General features: G+C 49.8%; 1 protein-coding gene across 1 annotated transcript in view; it reads left to right on the plus strand.

The window, feature by feature from the left end:
* The window catches only part of Hs6st1 (heparan sulfate 6-O-sulfotransferase 1), a 36,285-nt gene extending 17,470 nt beyond the window's left edge, over positions 1-18,815 (plus strand). The window contains exon 2 of the mRNA XM_028775418.1: positions 15,876-18,815. Within this exon, the coding sequence (XP_028631251.1) occupies positions 15,876-16,584 (709 nt within the window). The 3' untranslated portion in view covers positions 16,585-18,815. The remainder of the gene's footprint in view (positions 1-15,875) is intronic.
* Positions 18,816-20,589: the final 1,774 nt, after the last annotated feature.

Consider the following 20,589-nt stretch of genomic DNA (forward strand, 5'->3'; position numbering starts at 1 on the left):
ATTTCTGGGATTATGTTGACTAGAGTGGGCAAGTGGGCATCTTTGTTTTATTCCTGATGCCCCAGAGCCCTTTCCCACGCTTCCCCTCTCCCTGCTTGGTTGTTAACAGTCCCATAAGCCAGTGCGCAGGTACACAGAGGATTTAACATCCCACACTGGTGACCTGAGCCCACCCTCATGTCCTTGTCTTGGTTGAAGTCTCCAAAGCCTCAGAGACCTGGTTTAACAGGAAGCCCTGTGCAGGGTGCCCAAGGGCTGTAGAGGCTCCTGAGTCCTGGGCTGCTGACCTGGATACCACAGGGTCTCTAACCCAGCCAACAGCACTGCTCACAGCAGTTCCAGGGCAGTCAGGAGTCAGTACAGAGCCCTTTACACACTCAACAGCAGGCCACTCCCCCTGTGGGTGGGAACCTACTCAGAGGGAACAACCTCAAGACTCTAGAGCCCCTGGAGGCGTGATAGCCACAGTACTCTATCCAAGCCTCTACCTAGCTTCTTATTGTCTTGCTCTTTTTTTGTAAGAAAACTCGTGTGTGTGTGTGTGTGTGTGTGTGTGTGTGTGTGTGTGTGTGTGTGTGTGTCTATGTGTGTGTCTGTGTCTTTTTGTTGGCTAGTCAGTTCTTGTTTCCTTTACAGTGCCAGGCCAAGGTTGATCACAATACCAAAAGGGTATATGTCAAGGAAGGGAATTTGACACCTACCTGGTGCCTGCCTTCTGCTCTGCTCCTTCTGCACCCAGACTCTGCTCTGCTCCTTCTGCACCCAGACCCACCCTGCTTCACAGGGCCAGGACGCACACACCCAGAGGCTGTAACCTTAGGAGACAGGAACAGTCTCTCAGGGTGCAGCTCTCCCACTTTCTGTTCTCTGGCTCTTTCTCTGCCACTCTGACCACCTAGGGCTTTCCCCCCTCATGACCCCCCACCCCACCCCACCCCACCCCCAGAGCTTGCTAAAGACAGTCACTGCCAGTGATTTGCTCTCAGCTTTAGGGAGTGGCTTTGGGATTGTTGGCCAGTGGGCTTCATGCCAAGCCTCACCTCAGAGGCTTAGCTGAGGCCTCATTCTGCCCAGGCCCCATGGGGCCAGACTGGGAGAGAAACAAAGCAGGAAAGAAAAACAGCACAGCCTGGCCTGGTGTGTGCAGGGCCCTAAAGCAGGCCCTCGCTCAGAGCACCACTCCTTTATAAGACAGGGGTGGGGTGGAGCTCTTGCATGTGTGGCTTGTACTGGCTTCAGAATAGCATGGCAAGGTATGTGCTGTGGTGTATATGTGCAGTGCTGAGGTGGGCCCCCATGGAGGCTGTACAGAGGTGTGTAGCTGCACCAAGGTCTCCAGGTGCTCCCCTGGGTGATCTGTAGGGTCCTTCTTTTTAAAGGAAAGAGAAAGAAGTAGAGATTGGGGAGAGAACATTTGCAAACATGCTCGCGTGCAGGCAGGAAAGAGAGAAGAGACTCCACAGAGCTGCCCTTCGCTCTCTATACAAGCACCATGGCATGTGCGAGCACGCACGCGTACACATACACACACACAGAGACACACACACACCCCATATACAAATGCACACCGCAATAGTCCTATAGATTTAATTAAAATGAAAAATGACATGAGCTTTAGTGGTGTCCCAGTAACAGAGTTGGGACCTGCCTTCTAGAGGCCCTCAGAGTGCTGGCAGGGACAAGGTTGAGACAGCCTTTCCGCAAAGGGGCTTGTGACCTCAGTGTCACTTATACCCAATCCAGGGTGCAAAAGGGTCTGTGTGTTCCCAGGGGCACACCCTTTGCACTTGAGACTGATCTGAGTTCCACAGGGATAGCCCCCCCCATCCACCCACCCCACCTTGAAGCATAAGGAGACAAAGCCAGTGGCAGCAGACACAGTGGGACCATGTGGCCACAGCATGGCAGGGGAACCCTGAGCTCTAGCTCAGTGCTCTTGCTGCTTGAGGTAGACGCTGGATGCCTCACACTCTGCAATCAGGATTTGTGGTACCCTGCTCCACGAGAGGATTCTCCCCTTCACCAGACCTCACACACCTCTGCATAGCCCAGGGGCTCAGCTCTCAGAGTATAGGGTGCACACCTCTGAGTCTCAGCGTCTGCCTGCCGCTTCCTTCCTACCAGGAAGCATGGTAACACTCTGTAGCTGCTGGTGGGCCTGTCCACCACAAGAGGACCATCACAAGAGGAGCAGTAGTGGCAGCGATAGATGAAGGGCCAGGCTGCAGCTTCCAGCTGCAAGCTGCCCTCAGTCTCACCTCCTGTCTTAGGCTTCTCCTGGATGAGTCAAGCCTTGTTTCTACTGGGAGCCTGTCAGCTGACACCACCCCATATGCTCCTCCCACTGCCCTTCTGAGTCACTCCCCCCATGTCAGGGGCTGTGCCTTTAGTCCTTTGAATCCCAGTCTGGGATCTAGTACCCCCCACCTTGCTGGTCCTCCCCCATACTACTGACAGGATAGCCAAGGCCCCTTTGCTGACATTGCATATTAACACAGCCATGTGTGTCAATCTCCCATTCAACTTAGCTTCCCAGAGGCGTTGAGGGCCCCAGCATCCTACCCAAAGTGAACTCTCACAGCTACTCCCAGGAAAAGTGCTCTCAGGCTGCTGGAAGGGAAGGTCCTTTTTTTCTGGCTAAGCCTCAAACCCTGGCGTCTCTACCCTGGTGGGTGTGGTGGTGCCCACCCCTGACAGAAGTGTCTGGAGGACAGATGAGCCAGAAGCTTAGAGCATTCCTGCCATTTCAAAAACCTCGCTGCTCCCAGCCAGAGCAGGTCAAAGCCATGGGGGCCCAGAGCCATCCATGCCTGTGCCTGTCTAGGCTGGCCAGGATGATCCTCTAGATCCCCTGGGCCTGTCTTAGTGGAGGAGGAAGGCCTGGGGCACTGGCTGGGCTAAGACTCTATTGTGCCTGCTCTGCCTCCCACTTCCCTGTTCTAGCTGCTCCCTGTTAACCCCTTCCTTGTGGAGACTGTCCCAGCCTAGCATAAGCCTTTAGTATTTTAGGTATTCTCAAAATACCTTAAGGCCTTCTAGGTAGGCTACACAGTCTTCCACGCCCTCCTTGGGATTTAGGAGCTTGGGAAAGGAGTTTGTGGTACTGCCCAGATCAGATTTGGGCAGGGGAGGAGGACTGAGAACACTTTAGTATGTCCTCAGGCAGAAGTAACTGTAAGCATGCAGCTAAGCTGCAAGGCCGGCCCTGTCCCGTGTCTATCTCCAGTAGAAACAGAGGAAGGCAGCAGAGGATTGGAGAGGCCCAGCCTTGCCCATATGCACGTCCTTAAACACCCTGCCATGGGCTAGTGAGATGGCTCACTGGATAATGGTGCTGTCTGGAAAACCTGATGGTTTAAACCTGGTCCCACTTGGTGGAAGCAGAGAACTGACTGCCCTCTGACACACACATATTACATATACATGAATAAACACCCTATAGACAGGGCATATAGCTCTGTTCCTTAGAGAGGTCTATCATCCTCTAGGCAGGGTACTGGTCCCTGGAGGCCCCAAGGACCCATGTCGCAGCCAGAGCTTCCCTGAGGGTGTTGAACTGGGCCCTGACTGACGCACTGCTGAGGTCACTGGTGCCCAGGAGGCCAGGCCAGCACAAGGAGGAAATGCCCACTGCCACCTCCGGCCTCTAGGACACAGTCTCTGAACACATACACAGCTTACCGGCTAGGACCCAAGACCATTGGGAGTGAAGTTGTCCACCTTGTAGTAGGGCTTCCTGCTGCCCAGGAATGTCTGCAAATAGAAGGGACGCCGGACAGTGGTGTCCCTGAATCCTGTATTACCTCACATCAGCAAGGAGTTAATATGGGAAATGTCACATTTAACCTGTGGTTGAGGAATTCTCACTTGATGGGGATTCTGTATTCCTACTTTCCTGGGGGGGGGAGGGGCTTAAAACTGAAGAGGCATTCCATTTTAGCAAATATTCCTGAATGCCTATTGAGATCTGTAACCCACAGGGGAGCCTTGTGTGATACTTAATCTTGATTGTCAAGTTGTTGATTCAGAATCTCCTTGAAAACAAGCTGTTGTGTTTGTCTTTGGGGGAGTGTCTAGATTAGATTCTTTGAGGTAGGAAAGACACGTGCTCCTTGTGGTTGGTTCCAGCCAATAGGCCCAGGTCCTAGAATGACGGACAGGACAAAGGAGGCTGAACAAAGGGGGCAGAGCAGTATCCATCTCTGCTCCCTGACTGTGGTGTCCTCTCTTGGTCTGTCTGAGTTTTAACATTACACTTCTATTGGTTTCGTAATATGCCCCAAAAAGCATCGGCATCTCCTTTCCTGTCCAAGAGACAACACCTAAACATCGGGTAATCTATTCTTTTAATCTATTCTTTTATATCAGTAGAAATAAGTTGACATTTTTGTAGGAATGTTCCTCCACATTTTTCTTATTTGGAAAAATACCAAATCAGAAAAGATGACTTAATAGATAAGGTGCTTACAATACAGCCTCAGGGCCTGTGTGAATGGGTTCTGGCCCTCAGAATCTGCCTTAGTCAGGGTTTTTATTCCTGCACCAAACATAATGACCAGGAAGCAAGTTGGGGAGGAAAGGTTTTACATTTCCACATTGCTGTTCATCACCAAAGGAAGTCACGATAGGAACTCACACAGGGCAGGAACTCACACAGGGCAGGAACTTGGAGGCAGGAGCTGATGCAGAGGCAATGGAGGGGTGCTGCTTACTGGCTTGCTTCCCCTGGCTTGCTCAGCTTGCTTTCTTATAGAACCCAGGACTACCAGCCCAGGGATGGCACAACCCACAGTGGGCCCTCCCACCCTTGATCACTAATTGAGAAAATGCCTTACAGATGGATCTCATGGAGGCATTTCCTTAAGGGAGGCTCCTTTCTCTGTGATAATTACAGCTTGTGTCAAGGTTACACACAAACCCAACCAGTACAGTATCCACATGAAAAGCTGGGCATGGTAGCAAACGCCTGCAATCCCAGCACAGGGAGTACAGAGGTAGAAGGACCCCTGGGGCTTATTGGCCAGCTAGTCTAGCTGTATTGGTGAGCTCTAGGTTCAGTGAAATACCCTGTCTCAAAACATAAAGGAGAGGGAGAAAGACACCCAGTGTTGACCTGTGCTTTCCACACACACATGCACACACGTGCACACACAAAATCAGATCTTCACACAGCCAAAATAATAATGAACCCTCACTGAACCATGGGTATTTTGTCTTATTTTTGCTCATCATGTATGAAAACTCAATCAATTTCCAGATGGACATGTGAACTTGTAGATAGATATATGTGTACTTATATGGGTGTGCACATCTGTTTATATGTATATATTTGTTTACTTTAGGTAAAAGTAAACCACACATGTTCCCTGGTATATGCACTAAGACGTTTAGGAGATTTTATTCTGAAGTAGATTCTTCTCTTTATAGCCCAGGGTGGTCTCAAACTAAGGATTCTCCTGCTTCAACCTCCCAAGTGCCAGGATTACAGGCATGCATCACCACATCTGTAGCTTGTAGGGAGATTTTCAACTACTTTGATGTCGACTTAGGGGGCAGGCATGAATATATATGTGGTTGCATATGTTCGTGTGGAGGAGGCCAGAAGACAACCTCCCATGTTATCCCTCAGATACCTTACACCTTGATTTTTGAGACAGGGTCTCTTACTTGCCTGGAACTCAGGTAGGCTAGGCTAGCTGGCCTGAGCTCCCTATGACTCCACTTGTCTCTGCCTCCCCAGTGCTGAAATTATGTGTGCTACTATGCTGTGTGTAAGTATGCAGGAGTCCATGCATGCATGTATGCACATACGGAGGCCAGAACAGGATATTGGTATCTTCTTTTGTTGCTCTTGACTTTACTGCCTTGAGACAAGGTCTCTCACTGAACCGGATATCCAGTTTAGTCTAAGTGGACTAGCCAGCAAGCTCTCAGGATCTGCCTGTCTCTACTCTTCAATACTGCAATGACAGCCTGCCTAGCTTTTTACACGGGTACCAAGGAGTCAAACTTCGCTCCTAAGACACTGCAAATGTTCTTACCCTCTGAGCTGTCCCCCAGTCCCAGTCCCACAACCCGGCTTTTGTGTTTTGGTTTCTGGAGAATTGAACTCATGTTCTCATGCTTGCAAGACAGGAACTTTACCAACTGAGCCATCTACACAGCCTAGTTCCGATTTTATTTTTTGAGATTTCAGGTCTATTACGTCTGGACTTTTCTACAAAATATTTGACCAAAGTTTTCTCTTTCTCTTGCATGTTCTGATACGTCTGCCTCGATTGGTGATTGGTGAAAACAGGTAAGTGTATTTCAGCTGCTTCTCCTTCCTCTCATGCTGGCTGACTGAATCCAGCTGGTGTCCTCCACCTGCTGGGTGCTATGCTGTGGACCTCAGAGGAGGTTGTATCTGTATTCCACAAGTAAGAAACATGTCAGGGGTGTTCTGTGGGGACTCTGTTCCAACCACACAGCTCATCAGTGGCAGAGCCTTTGGCAAGTGGGAGACCTTTGTCCCAATGCTGACTATGGCACACCTAGTTCCCACCGGGTGTGAAAGCAGTCAGTGATAGATAGAGCACATGTACCTATGAAATCAGATCCCCTGGGAGCCTCAGTTTACCAATACCCAGGGGCTTCTAATAGCAACCAGGAGAAGGGCCAGCAAGCACCCAGCAGGCTCCCCATTCCCTTAGAGGTATCGAAAAGAGCAGTCACAGGGAAGCCAAAGTGACAGGTGTGGTGGAGAAAGATCTCTGATACTAGAAAGCCCAGTAGTCCCCAGGGTCCCGGGTCATTATAGGTGACAGCTTTTCCATTATATCAACCAAAAATTGCCAACACCTTCCCTGTGAATGAAGCTGGGTCAACAGGGCCACAGGCTGATGGAAATTGGGCTATTGCAGCTGATTTGGTCACAAAGTAGTTCTTTCTAGAATGGCTGTCGGCTGATTTCTTTGGGGGAAAGTCATCTACTATGAGGTGGGTGGGGGTGTGGTACATAGATGACAGTCTTCCTCTTAGGAGAGACTGCTTGTGGTGGCCACCTGTAAGAGAACTCCAGGTAAGCTGTTGCTCAGGATTGTCGGAAAGAACTGAACAGTATCGTTTTTAATTCAACATGTTGAGGCTAGAAGGTGTCCCAGAGCACCCTACTTGGTCTTTAGACCCTTTGTGGAGTTCCTAACCCCAGAAAGGTTTTATACAGAGATGCAGAAAGATACAGAGTAGCCTACCATCTTTGGACATAGTATCTATTTTGTATGTTTAATTTATTGTAGGTATGTATCTTTGGTAGCGGTGGTGGTGATCTGTGTGTGTGTGTGTGTGTGTGTGTGTGTGTGTGTGTGTGTTTGTATCAGAGGACAACTTTCTGGAGTCACTTTAGATTGTATACAATTTTTTGTTGTTGTTGTTTCTTTGGTTATTTTTTTTTTAATGGAAATAAAAGAAAAAAATACAAGGAAAGCAAAGAAAAACCTACCCAGGGCACTAGACAGCAGCCTTAGCCTATGCCTTCCAACTGCCATGTAATCTCTAGGTACAGTATGTCATTGACTCTGGCTTGTAAGCTCTGTGTACTAACAATCCTGGCAGGGATGTTCCTGTCAAGCTGTGGCACACTGCATGTTATTTTGTGTGGTTGTGACTGTGTAGAGGTAGCAACATGCCTGGCACAGATAACCAGAGCTGGGCACAGCCTGATCAGTGGCTGGAGCAGATGGAGACTGGTTATGGGTGCCTCGGCCCAGCCAAGTACATGTCCTGCACACACTGGCAGAGCCCAGCACTCCTCAGAAGGCTCTATTTCCCCTCTTTGACCTAGTATTCATGGGGGAGGAGGGTAGAAGCCAGTTGCAGGCGATGGAGATGTGAGAAAGAACGGTATGAGTTCCGAGCACCCACCCTCACAGAGGCTTGGAGGCCAAAGGAGCCAGTTGCCCTTCCTCCCCCATCTCCCCAGCTCTCAGCTCCAACAGGGAGAAACCCAGCTCTGGAGGCAGATCTCAGACTGAGTGAGCAGGTCCAAGCCCACCTCCTTCCTGCACACAGACAGCAAAGAAACAGAGTTCTGTCACCTTCTCTTGACCTCAAAAGAATGTATGAAAGCATGCATGCATTCAGGCAGAAGCCACATCTTGCCTGCCCGGCATCAGGAACCAGAAAGTACCAGGCAGGTGGGCGTGAAATATGAATGAGTTACAGCAGGCCTCTCCTACTCCCCTCTTCCCTGGCATGAGGCCCCAGGCAGCCTCTCTTCTCACTAGAGAGTCCCACTCACTGGAGCTCTGCCTACATGCCTCAGACAGATCCCAGGACAAGGCCCTGCCTATATGTTGGAGGATGCAAGCAGAACACTGTTTAGGGTGTCACAGTAAGCAAGAGCCCCTAAACCCAGCTACTCATCCCCTCTTCCCTCAAGAGGGCTGGTAGCTCTCACAGATCTCACTTTATGGTCTGCCCTACTTGAAGGCATTGATAGGGCCTCCTCCTACAGCCTCTCCCTGGGCAGGGCTCTCCCAGAACCTCCCTTGAGCCACTACCAGCCATACTGATGCCAGCCAGGTTAAACTATTCATGGGCCTAGTATCCCAGTCCTCTCAACTCCAGTAGTGAGCTTGGTATGGTTATCTCATGGTAAAGGGTTGGGGGTTGTCCTGGCAGGTAAGCAGGAAGTGTGCTGTGGGGAAGGGGCATCACCTGTGTGCCTTGGCATGCCCAGTCAGCACACAAGCTGGGCCAGGGGGCAGCCCTGAACTCTCCCGGGCTTTGTCTGAGCCTCATGAAGGGCTCTAGGAACTTTGAAATAGCTTGCACTTCCCCAAGGGTGGGACCATGCCTTGTCCTAGGGAGAAGGGGGACTTTGGGGACCTTCGTGCATGCGGTCTAGATACCCACATGATAGCTCAGTTTATCTCTGGGTGTGGCTCTTTGGCAGTAAGGTCTCTTGGTAAAGCAGCCAGCCTCATTTATAAAATGAGCAAAGATGTTCACACTCCCACTAAGCCACTTGGTGCTGCCAGCAGGGAGGGGCATCAGGGTTTCCTACAGCTCACCGAGTAAGGATGCACTTTCTCACTTTGGTTGTTTTAAATAGTTTGGTGTTTTGAAACTACTGAGCCACACCTGGTCCTTCTAGGCTAGCCGATCGGTCAGTGAACTTCTTCAAGGGCTCACCTGTCTCTGCCTCCCATCTCACTGGGATAAGATTATGTGTTTCCCCATCCCCCAACTCCCATTCCCCATCCCAGTGGTGTTCTTTAATAAATGCCCCTCCACCAAATCTTCATAGGCCTAAGTAGATATTTCTGTCAGCCTGTTTAACAGATGCAAACCTGGGGACTGAGTGACTGTCCTGTCCACCCATCGTTATTGTCACATGTAGGTCCTTCTTATCAGGTTAACCCTGGGACCTCTTACTCTGCTGTCCGCCCATTTCCCAGTCAGACCTGTAGGGGTCAGGGACAATGATATAAAGAGTCTTTAATATTAGGGCAGGAATGAGTACTCTGCCCTCACTCACCCTACAGAGAAAGCCAAGCCAGCCCCAAAGCATGTCTGAGCCCTCCAATCACCCAGCTGCAGGCTTCACCATAGAAGTCTGGAGGAAGGTCCAAGCCAGGCAACCTGCATCTTGTTTCCCAGAGCCTTAGGGCATGCAGTAAGAGAGCTGCTTCTGCAGTAGAGGTTGCCTCTGAGTCCAGAGGGCAGGCAAGGTATCCCCAAGACTTTATTAAGAAGGTTAGAGGCTTCTTGACATAGACACCAGCACCTGCACCCCAGCCAGGAGTCCACCCTGCTGACTGGTCACATGAATGAGGCTCAGGATACCTAACTGTCGGCTGACAGTTCTGGTTGTGAATGTAGCCACTGAAGGCTACCACTTTACTCTAGAGACCTGGACCAGGAACCACCTCCTCTGGGGGCCTCTCCTGCTTCTAAACTTATAGTAAATCTTCTAACAGTATAGTTGCATAGTAACTGTTGGGCCACCAGGACATATACCACACCTGAGGGTCCTATGACCATTCCATCACCACAGGAACTGCCCTGCAGAGAGGCACATTGTATACGGCCCTCAGTGTATGAGCCCAAGCAGGTGGACTAGGTCAGAGACAAAAACAGGGTAGAAGCTTATGTCCTTCCCTTTGAAAAGGAGCCAGACACAGGCTGGCTACAGTAAGAGTACAGCCATGCAGACACCAGAGACCCATGTTCTTCCTCCTGCCTTTACTTGGCCAGAAAGTAGGACTTCTGCTTAGGGTCCAAGTTGACTGCAGATACTCCCTCATCAATCACATGCACACTCCAGCCAGCCAGAGAAGAGGACAAAGAAGAGTGTCTCCGGGGACATTGTGATGGCCAGGCTTAGTCACCCAACCATACTTAGCTGCAAATCACCTCCTGGGCTGCTTCTCCCTCCGATGCTATCATCCTAAGGGTACATACAAGCATAACTTCTCTATCTCCATCGACTTTTGTGCTGTCTGTAAGAAGTCAGCTTAGGCTGGAGCTCTTCAAGGGTCCAAGTGATTGCTGCTGGCCTAGCCACTCACAACTCTAGGCATTCACTTTCTATTTCTTCAGCTAGCTGCATCAGCAGATTGCAGAGGGCCATCTAGGGCTTAACTACCCTCACTCCAACCCAAGAAAGGAAGGGAGCTCAAGGGGAGGAGCTCCAAGGAAGGCTGTGAGCAGGGTCTGCTTGCTCCTCTGCCTACACAGCACCTGACACATGACGTCATGAGGCCTGGACCTGAACCTGGGTATTTTTGGAAACAGACTCAGTGACTCAACAGAAATAGCCACTGCTTTTCTTTGGGTATTAGCAGAGGGGTGGCCTTAGACCAGAATTTTCTATGCAGCATTTAGATAGAAAAACACACACAGCTGCTAACAGCAACTCAAACCTGATGGGCTGGGTGCTCCACAGGCACCCAGGAGGGATGCTTGGCCCTGCATACAGTGTCAGGGGGCAGGGTGAGGTCCCCTAGGAACCTGCTCACTCAATTAGATGGGTGCTATATCATTTGCTTAAAAACTGAATTATACTAGGCCTGGAAGTACATGCCTAGAATCCCAACACTCAAGAAGCTGAGGCAGGAGGACTGCTGAGACTTGACAACCAGCCTCGGCTACATAGTGAGACCCTATATTTAAAAAATATATATTAAAGCCCTAAGTTGCATCAGCCCTTGTGGGTAACAGCATCCTCTCTCCTGATCAGGGTGGCACAGCTGATCTGGTGCTAGTTTAAAACAAAACAATAGAAAACTGCCTTTGTCTCAAGGTTTTGAATTCTAGGACCTATGGCTGAAATCTTGACTGTTGCACCTCTGGTTGGTCTTACAGGGAGGGAGGCTTGGCCTTCAAGAAGCCAGCAAAGAATGGAGAGGTCAAAGATCAATCAACTTGAGGGGTTCCTGGGATTCCAACTCCAGTCATCGGGCATGGCAGCAAGTGTCTTTACCCACTAAGCCATCTTGCCAACCCCTCCTGTGATTTTAACTTACTAAAGAGGCTGCAAAAGACAGTGCCTTCCTTGCCCTGATAGTACATGATTGGGAGACCCACCGAATCAGTGTACACACACACATACACATACACACACACACACAGTAAAATAAATGACTGAATATCTCAGAAAAAGAATTAGCCAGCTATAACTAGATACTTAAGTAAGCCAGGTCTGAAAGTACATACCATGAACCCCAGTATTTGGTAGTCAGGCAGATTTCTGTGAGTTGGAGGCCAGGCTGGTCAATATGAATGAGTTCCAGGCCAGCCAGGCTACTTAAGTAAGTAAGTAAGGCTACTTAAAGTAAGACCTAGTCTTTAAAAAAATCTAAGTGAGGGCTGGAGAAATGGCTCAGCAGTTAAGAGCACTGACTGTTCTTCCAGAGGTCCTGAGTTCAATTCCCAGCAACCATATGGTGACTCACAACCATCTGTAATGGGATCTGATACCCTCTCCTGGTGTGTCTGAAGACAGCTACAGTATACTCATACACATTAAATAAATACTTTTTTTTTTTTTAATCTAAGTGAGAGATCTAGAGATGCCTGAACTGACAGGGAGCTGTGGTCTGCAGGACCAGAATTATCCATTACTAGAGAGCCCTCTGAGGTCTGCTTTGCCTGTGAGTTTTATCCTCCAGGCCATTCCTGACTCAACCTCTTCTTTCTCACCTCCTCCTTGGTCCATCTCCACCCACTCCATAGTGTGTGCAGGTCTTCAGATGTTCTCACCTGGGTGGGTTCGTATGGAGGCCAGCGTTGGACACCAAAATGTCTTCCTCTATCACAGTCCAGCTCATGTTTTGAGATAGGGCCTCTCGATGAACCAGCTAGACTGGCTGTCTCACAAGCCATGGGATCTACCTATCCCCCTCCCATTCCCCTATAATGCTGGGATTTATAGTGTGTGCTGCCATGCTCAGCCTTTATGCAGGTGCTAGGACCTCGACTGGAATCCTTGTGGTTGTTACAGCAAAGCAGTTCACTCACTGAGCCACCTGCCAAGCCCTCCTGGGTTTCCTACAAACTAGGAAGATACTCTGTGGTCTGGCCTTGCCTTGGCCTCTGGCCGCCACCAGTGGCCCTTCTGACATCAAAACCATATGCTCTCAGTCTGCTCAGAACTCAGCCCTATCCTATTTGGAAGCACTGCCCACAACCCTAGGGACCCCCACCCCCAATCAGGGCTGGCACCTCCAGATATATCCTGGTTCAGATCTGTCCAGACTGGAGAATTTGAAAGTATTAGTTAGGGCCAGTGTTCCTGAGTCCTTGGCAACTTGTCTATGGACATGTATTAGCATAGCTGCTGTCAGAAAAGCCAGGTACTACCATTTCATGTCCACCATCAAGTATTTCTGTAGAGGCTGGGGGATAGCCTTCATACAGTGGATCTGACCCCAGACTCTATTAAGGCAGCTCAACCTCCCCCCCCCCACCCCCGGTGAGAAATTTTGTCTTTGGAGATAAAGGGCAGAAACCCTAATTAGCATGCACTTCTGGCCTCTCGCTGTTGGGTCAAGAGACCCAGCCTCGATCAGAAGTGTTTCGTAGCTTAAACAGAGATGGGCCTTGTCAGTCTTGTCTAGATGGTCATTTCAGAGTGATCCTTCATGATTTTCCCAGAGGTGGGTTTTGGTTTTTTTCTTGTTTTTTTGTTTTCCCCTCCAGAGCTAAGTGAGTTTACAGAAGCTGAGACTTGCAGGTTTCTACTTCGAAGAACTTGCTGTCTCAGCAGGTCGGGGTGGTGGTCACTGCTCATCCGAGAAGAGCATATACCTCTTCCAGAAAAGAGGAAGGGGCAAGCAGGTTCACACAAGCAGAAGTCAGCAGGCTGGATCAGAGGCTCCTGGTTCTGTTTCACTAATATTTCCTAAGTCTGTTCGTTAATCATACGAATTAATGTTAAAGCTTACTCTTTCTGTTTCCCTTTCAAGCCCACCATCAGCTATCACTGACTAGATGCCAAGTGGCAATGTGGGGGCAGGAGGAGGTAAAAATAGGAGCCCTGGGCCACCCTCAGCTCCCCCACCCCTTTGCCCAGATTCCCCATCTCTCTGGTTGACATGGATACTGAATGTACTTTGCAATGATGGTTCCACCCAGCATGCTGTGGGCGGGGCTACAAGGGAAGAAAGAAACAGTCACACAGTCTCCTTGCCCTCTCCTCGACCCTCATCTACACACACACACACACACACACACACTCCATGACCCTAGAATTGCCTAGACTGGCTGAAACAGACCAACTTTCCCAGAATTCTAAGCAGATAAGAAGTGAGGTGTGGCCTGGAGATATCACTTGCAGCCCTCAGCTGCAGAGATGCTGTCCCAAGAAGTCTCCACCTGATGTGGAATCTGGGAACAAAGTCCCAGTACTCTGGAAGAGCAGTGCATGTTCATAACCACTGAGGCATCTCTCCAGCCCCTGTCTGCTTTTGTCAGAAAGATTGTATTTATGTGTGGGTGCCCAGTAATGCCAGAAGAGGGTGTCAGAGCACATGGAGCTGGAGTTGTAGGCGCTTGTGAGCTGGGACATGGGTGTTGAGAACTGGTTGAGTCCCCTGCAAGAGCAGCAAGTGTGTCTAACCACTGAGCCACCTCTCTTGCCCCTCGGTTCTTTTTCCTGAAGTGTTTGGGGCACATACGAACTTGTGTATCTATGAGAAATAATGTCCTAAGTCTATGCCAAAGGATGGTGTCCTGTGGCCTCCACCCTCAGAACACACCAGCTCTAGCCTCCAGCTATACTACCTCATTACAATGAAATTATAAATGATTTCAATATCAATTATCAATTATTTTGTTATTTGTGTGTGTGTGTGTGTGTGTGTGTGTGTGTGTGTGTGTGTATCTGTGCATGGGTAACTGAGAAAGCCAGGAAAGTACCTCAGATCTCTTGGAAATGGAGTTGCTGGCAGTTGTGAGCCATCTAAGTACTGAGTGCTGACCTTTGACCTCTGGAAGAACAGCAAATTTTTTTAACTACTGATCATCTCTCTAACAGTAGTTTTTACTTCTGAAAACTTGATAAGCATTATTCTTGTATCTGTGGGAAAACCCGACCTCTGAGACCAGTCTGTCTGTTCAATAAGCCAGGTGACCATGCAGAAAGAAGGCAGAGTGCTCTACAGGACCTTAAATGGTATGGTGGGACTTTTCAGGGTACCTGGCCTGTTACTGAAGTCAGGGTGCCATGAGCCATGAGATGGGGCATGCTGGATTCTTGAGGTGAGGGAACTTAGACATGGGGGCTTCTGGCTCTCAGCTGCACAGAGCTCACCCCAGGAGGAAGGCAGCCCTGTTGAGGTGTCTGACCCTAGAGTTACCATCTGTTCAGTACTGACGGGCATCTAACATCAAGGTCACAAAATGCTTCTGAAGGTCAAAGGCCACCACACAACATGTCGGCAAGGTCTATAAGTCCCATGCATAGGCCAGATGGGCCCTGTTCTGCTCCAGCCTTTGAGGGATACAGCTACCATCTGACCCACTGAGAAAAACTACCAATCCCCTCCTTGAACAACCCATCCTGGGAATCTTCTAGGATATGGCCTGAGTCAGCCAGCCCATAGGAGCTCCAAGGACCAGACCAGACAGCACATTGGAGGGCTAAGGGCTTCCTCTGCAGTCTCCTAAAGTAAAGGGCCAGATATCTGTTGTCAGAACTATCACTCCTGTGGCTTTCAGGATGTGTAGTGGCAGCTGCTGGGCCTCTTCATCCTCCCACTAAGATATATCAGCAGAGTACTGGTGGGCCCCACATAGGAGTGGGGGATGGAGAAATCAGAAATTCAACAAGGCCTTAGCCAGGCAAGCCTGTGGGCGTGCTTCTTTTCATTGTCTGGGAAGGGAGGGAACACCATATTTTACCCATCTGCCTACAGTGTCCTGGTGCCTCCAAACCCACCATCAGAATGTGCTCAGGAGGGACACCCCGTTGTCCTGGGTCTGTGCTGCACAGAGGAGAAACTGGGGTCATTCCTCCTTCACCTATGTATCCGTGTTGTAGCTCAGGCCATTCAGGATAAAAAGAGTTTGGCAGCCTGGTTCTCCCTGGAGGATATAGTCAGGTTGTCCCTGCTTGAGTTGGGAACTGGGGCAAGAGGGAACGGAAGCCAGGCACTACAAGATACCATTCTGTGGTCCCACTTGTAAAGCATGCCCTGGACAGCTTCCTTCCCACAGACCCAAGGTTTTCTCCTCAGAAATGAATGACAGAACTAAGAGCTTGTGCTGCAGCTGGAATCAGCTGGGTGTCACGTGCCCACGGAGCCATGTTAAAGAGCCACAGTCACCACAGTGGGCACAGCTGTATCTCCTTTCCAACAGTACTGATCTCTTCCCCGTTCTTATTGTAGAAAGTTCTACTACATCACCCTGCTGCGCGACCCCGTATCCCGCTACCTGAGTGAATGGCGACATGTACAGCGTGGGGCCACATGGAAGACCTCTTTGCACATGTGTGACGGGCGCACACCAACCCCAGAGGAGCTGCCGCCCTGCTACGAGGGCACAGACTGGTCGGGCTGCACGTTGCAGGAGTTCATGGATTGCCCCTACAACCTGGCCAACAACCGGCAGGTGCGCATGCTGGCTGACCTCAGCCTGGTGGGCTGCTACAACCTGTCTTTCATCCCCGAGAGCAAGCGGGCCCAGTTGCTGCTGGAGAGCGCCAAGAAGAACCTGCGCGGCATGGCCTTCTTCGGCCTCACTGAGTTCCAACGCAAGACGCAGTACCTATTTGAGCGGACGTTCAACCTCAAGTTCATCCGGCCCTTCATGCAGTACAACAGCACGCGGGCCGGCGGTGTGGAGGTGGATGAGGACACTATCCGGCACATCGAGGAGCTCAACGACCTGGACATGCAGCTGTATGACTATGCCAAGGACCTCTTTCAGCAGCGTTACCAGTACAAGAGACAGCTGGAGCGCAGGGAGCAGCGCCTGCGCAATCGTGAAGAGCGTCTCCTGCATCGCTCCAAGGAAGCGCTGCCACGCGAGGACACAGAAGAGCCAGGCCGCGTGCCCACCGAGGACTACATGAGCCATATCATTGAGAAGTGGTAGAGGTGTCAGGGGCAGAGAGTGATGGGCAAGATTTAACAGGGAAAGAAATGGGGCCGACAGTTCTTCCTGTTTGGTGCAGCGGGTGCTAGTAGGATGTCCTAGACCTTGATGGGCAGGGTAGGACCTCTGGGGCAGATGGCCTCCCCGCTCTCCTGGCCCCTGTGTCACAGTTAAAACTGATAAAGATTTGGAAAAGACTGGCGAGGGAACGTGTCTGCTCAGCTGAGACTCCCACACCTACTATGCACGCACTGGCCCCCAATGACCAGCCCTCTAGGAACATGTTACTAGCTCCTAATAGCTTGGTTGAAGCTCCTTGGCCTCTGGGGACCCCTAATAACCCAGAATCTTGGGGAGCCTTTTCCTTTGAGAATATAAACATATCTCTGAGGCGTCCTCAGACCTGGAGTGCTCCCCAACCCCCACCTATCAAAGCTGCTCTCAAGGTCAGGGTCAGCCTCAGCTGTGGCAGAGAAGACTCAAGTCTGGCACCTGACCACTGCACTCTCTGGGGCATGATCAGAATCCACAGTGTGTACTGGCTTTGGGGGAACCAGGTTCAAGCAGGAAAGGGATGGACACCAAGAGTTTCCCCCCCCCACACACACACACCCCTCTGCCCAACCAATTCCTATGCTTTTTGATGCACTGCCCCTCCCCCATCACTGAAACATTTATTTATACAAGGGCTTGTGTGCCAATGTTCCTACCATACCAGCAACTCTTTCAATCCCATGCATAAAAGCTTCCTTTGGCTGGGATACAGGTCCACATCAACCTGAGTTGGTACTGGATGGCCAGGATGGGGAATTTCCCATTCAGCTAAGGTTGAAAGAAACAGCTCTGGGTGTCTTTTCTGAGGTTTGTCTGAATAACCTTCCCCACCCTGGCTCTCTCTACATCTTCCTACCCTTCACAAAGTCTGACCGGCTATTTCCAGCAGCCCCATGAGCCAGCCAGGGACCAGACTAGAAGCCATGTTGAATATTGGGTTTTTTAAGCATTTGCCTAGTACCCTTTCCCTTATGTTCTTTAAGAGGCCCTGGCAGCCCTTAGTGGGGAATGTCATGGCTTTTTCAGAGTCCATATGCATGCAGCCAAGGGTTGTGAGCTGACCCTAAGATAGGACAAGGCCCAATCCCTGCTTCTGTCTCACTCAACACTCAGGCTAAAGAGGAACAGGTCACCACAGACAAGAGTGAGGGCCATATGTAGCACAGCAATATTCCAGATGTTAGCAGATGTCGCTGCTGCCCTAGAGCAATGGCTTAACCTTCACATGTTTGTGGTCTAAGGCCTACACTTGCACCAGGTACTTGGAGGTCTACAGGTAGGATAAGTTCTGATACGTACTGTCCAGCCCAGTCTAGGGCCACCTTTATGGTGGTTGATCATTCTGAGGAGGTGGATAGCAAGATGAGTTAGGAGATCACTCAGAGGAATTGGTTTAGATGCCCAGTTTAGAGTGAATATATATCTGCAGGGAGCCTGGGGCATTTTGGGGAAATGGGGATCTTTTACAGATCATGTTGGTTGTTGTGCTTCTGTCAGGAAGTACCCCAGCTCCATGTACCACCCCCCTTCACAACCTTCTGTGTACATGACCTGAATATAGGATCTGTTTGCTACATACTGGAATATGTTTTAACATATGCCCCGCCATCCTGACTCACACGGAAGCACGGGTCTCTTCTCAATCTTTGCTGCATTTGAAAAAATATTCCCTCCCATCTCAGGCCAGCACCAGGTTGAGGCACCCTCAGTCCCTCAACTGTCCACCCCTGCCGAAGGCTTAGGCTACTGGCTTTGGGGCACAGCTTCCTGGTACTCACAGCATCTCAGAACAGGGTGCTGCTTCCCCATCCCTCCAGCTTCCAGGACTCTGCCTACAGGGCTGCTCCCTGGGGCTGAAAGGCCATGCAAATACAACAAGCTAATAACCCAGTCCCGAGGCACCCTGAAGCCCTGCAGACACCCGCTCCTAGAGTGGGAGGCAGGGACCACAGAACTGTCCAGCCAACACATCTGAACTGGAACTGGTCCACTTGAACCCAGGAGCTTTAAAGCTTTATTTATTTATAGCTTCTTATTAAAAAATAAAAAAGTGTTAAGGAGGAATCTTTTGGTTATTCATACGGAATTGATCACAGAAAAGCAACTGGTTGTCTTCTAATTGTCTTTGTCTAGATGGAGACTGAACATTAGCAGAAGAATAAACCCTGAAAAGGTCACTGTGTGCTGTGGTCTGTGGTGACATAGTACTCCCAGGCATGGCAGCTGCCTGCATCATACTTGGGCAGGGGTAATGGCAAGGCTGCTTGGGTGCAGGTACCCCACCCCCACCCCCGCACAAAGTGAGGTGCTGGGTAAGTAAAAACACTCATAAGCCACAAAAGGTAGAAACGTTCATCATTTATTATAAGACTTGTGCAGGTGACACCAGGTAAAAGGACTGTCACTGTCAGCAGTGACCGTGCCTTCTGTGACTAGTGACTCTCTCTGCTCAGCTATTAACTTGGAAATTTTTCAGATGGCAAAGAGAAAAGAAGTCTCTGGGCATGCCTCTTGACTGGCAGAGTGTCTAGCATGCAAGAAGCCTAGGTTTGGTTCCCAGCACTCAGAAGCTGGAGGCAGGAGGATCAGCTCAAGGCGTCTTGTCCAACAGGAAGGCTGAAGTCGGTTTTGTAGAGCCCTGTCTCAATAAAATTAGGCTTATCTGTCATAAGAAATGATGAGTTAATAGAAAATATGTCGTGTTGAGAGAGGGAGAGCTGTTCTTAGAGACCAGCTCCAGGTTAGCTCCGTTAGTTCCTCATCTGTTGCTAGCCACACAGCTCCACAACTCGGTTACAAAGAATAAAGGTTTGCCCGCATGATGATGTGTCAGTAATCCTGGCAGAAAGAAAAAAAGGTTCATTTTACCTCAGTTTTGCCCCAAAGTAGAGGAGCAGCTTGTGGTAGCCTTCTTGCTGGCAGAGCTCTTTCTACCCGAAGACAGGTCGCAGCAAATGACCAGAGAGGCGAGTGAGCCGAGCATGAGATGGTGCAGTCATTTCTTACCTGTAATCCCAGCCCTCAGGAGGAATAGGCAGGAATGTTACAAACTAAGTAAGGCTGGTCTGCATAGTGGTGACCCTGTTTAAAACAACAGAAAGACCGGGAAGGTAGTTCCGTTGCTGAAGTACTTGCCTTTGTTAAGCGTGTAAGGATCTGAATTTAATCTGCAGGACCTACATTTAAAAACAAAAAAACAAAAAAAAAACAGGTGTGGTGGCATGCCTGAAAATCCCAGTGTTGAGGAGACAGAGACATGGGGATCTAGTCAGCCTAGCCACTTGGTGAGTTCCAGACCACTGAGAGATCATGACTGAAAACAAGGTGGATGTCCCCCTGAGGAATGACAGCTGGGATCATGTCCTGGGTTACACACACACACACACACACACACACACACACACACACTGAAAGAAACACATCCATATGTGTCCTCTAATAAAGCCACAGGATTTATTCATGGGATTCTACCCTCATGCTACCTAATCCTAATTGATTCTTACATGGCCCCACCCCTGAACGCAGTAGTCAGTGGGAGTCCCCACCCTTACTACTTCCCAACGTTGGTTAAACTATACACAAGGCCAATCATACAGAAGCCACGTGCCCTGAGAGTTCAATGGAGGTAATATTTTATCACATTGTTCTGTGTTCTATTTTCCATCTTCCAGACATGTGTGCAATCTCATACTTTCTGAAGTATCTGAAGGATGGTTATGGTCGTCAGACTCCTCCACCCCAAAACTCTTACACGTCTACCAAAATGGCGCTCCATTGCAACATTCAACCCGACCGCCATGTCCCCCCAAGCATAACCCATATGCAGGATTGTTATCTGGTATATCCTTATCCCAGAGTTGTCTTCAGAACCAAATACTTCCTTCTTGTGCTTCTCCCTTATGGCTTCAGTAAGGCCTAGCCCCTCCCCCGCTCCTCAGCTTACTATCGATA

The sequence above is a fragment of the Grammomys surdaster genome, unplaced genomic scaffold, assembly GCF_004785775.1.
Source record: "Grammomys surdaster isolate TR1022 unplaced genomic scaffold, NIH_TR_1.0 255, whole genome shotgun sequence".
Taxonomy (NCBI): domain Eukaryota; kingdom Metazoa; phylum Chordata; class Mammalia; order Rodentia; family Muridae; genus Grammomys; species Grammomys surdaster.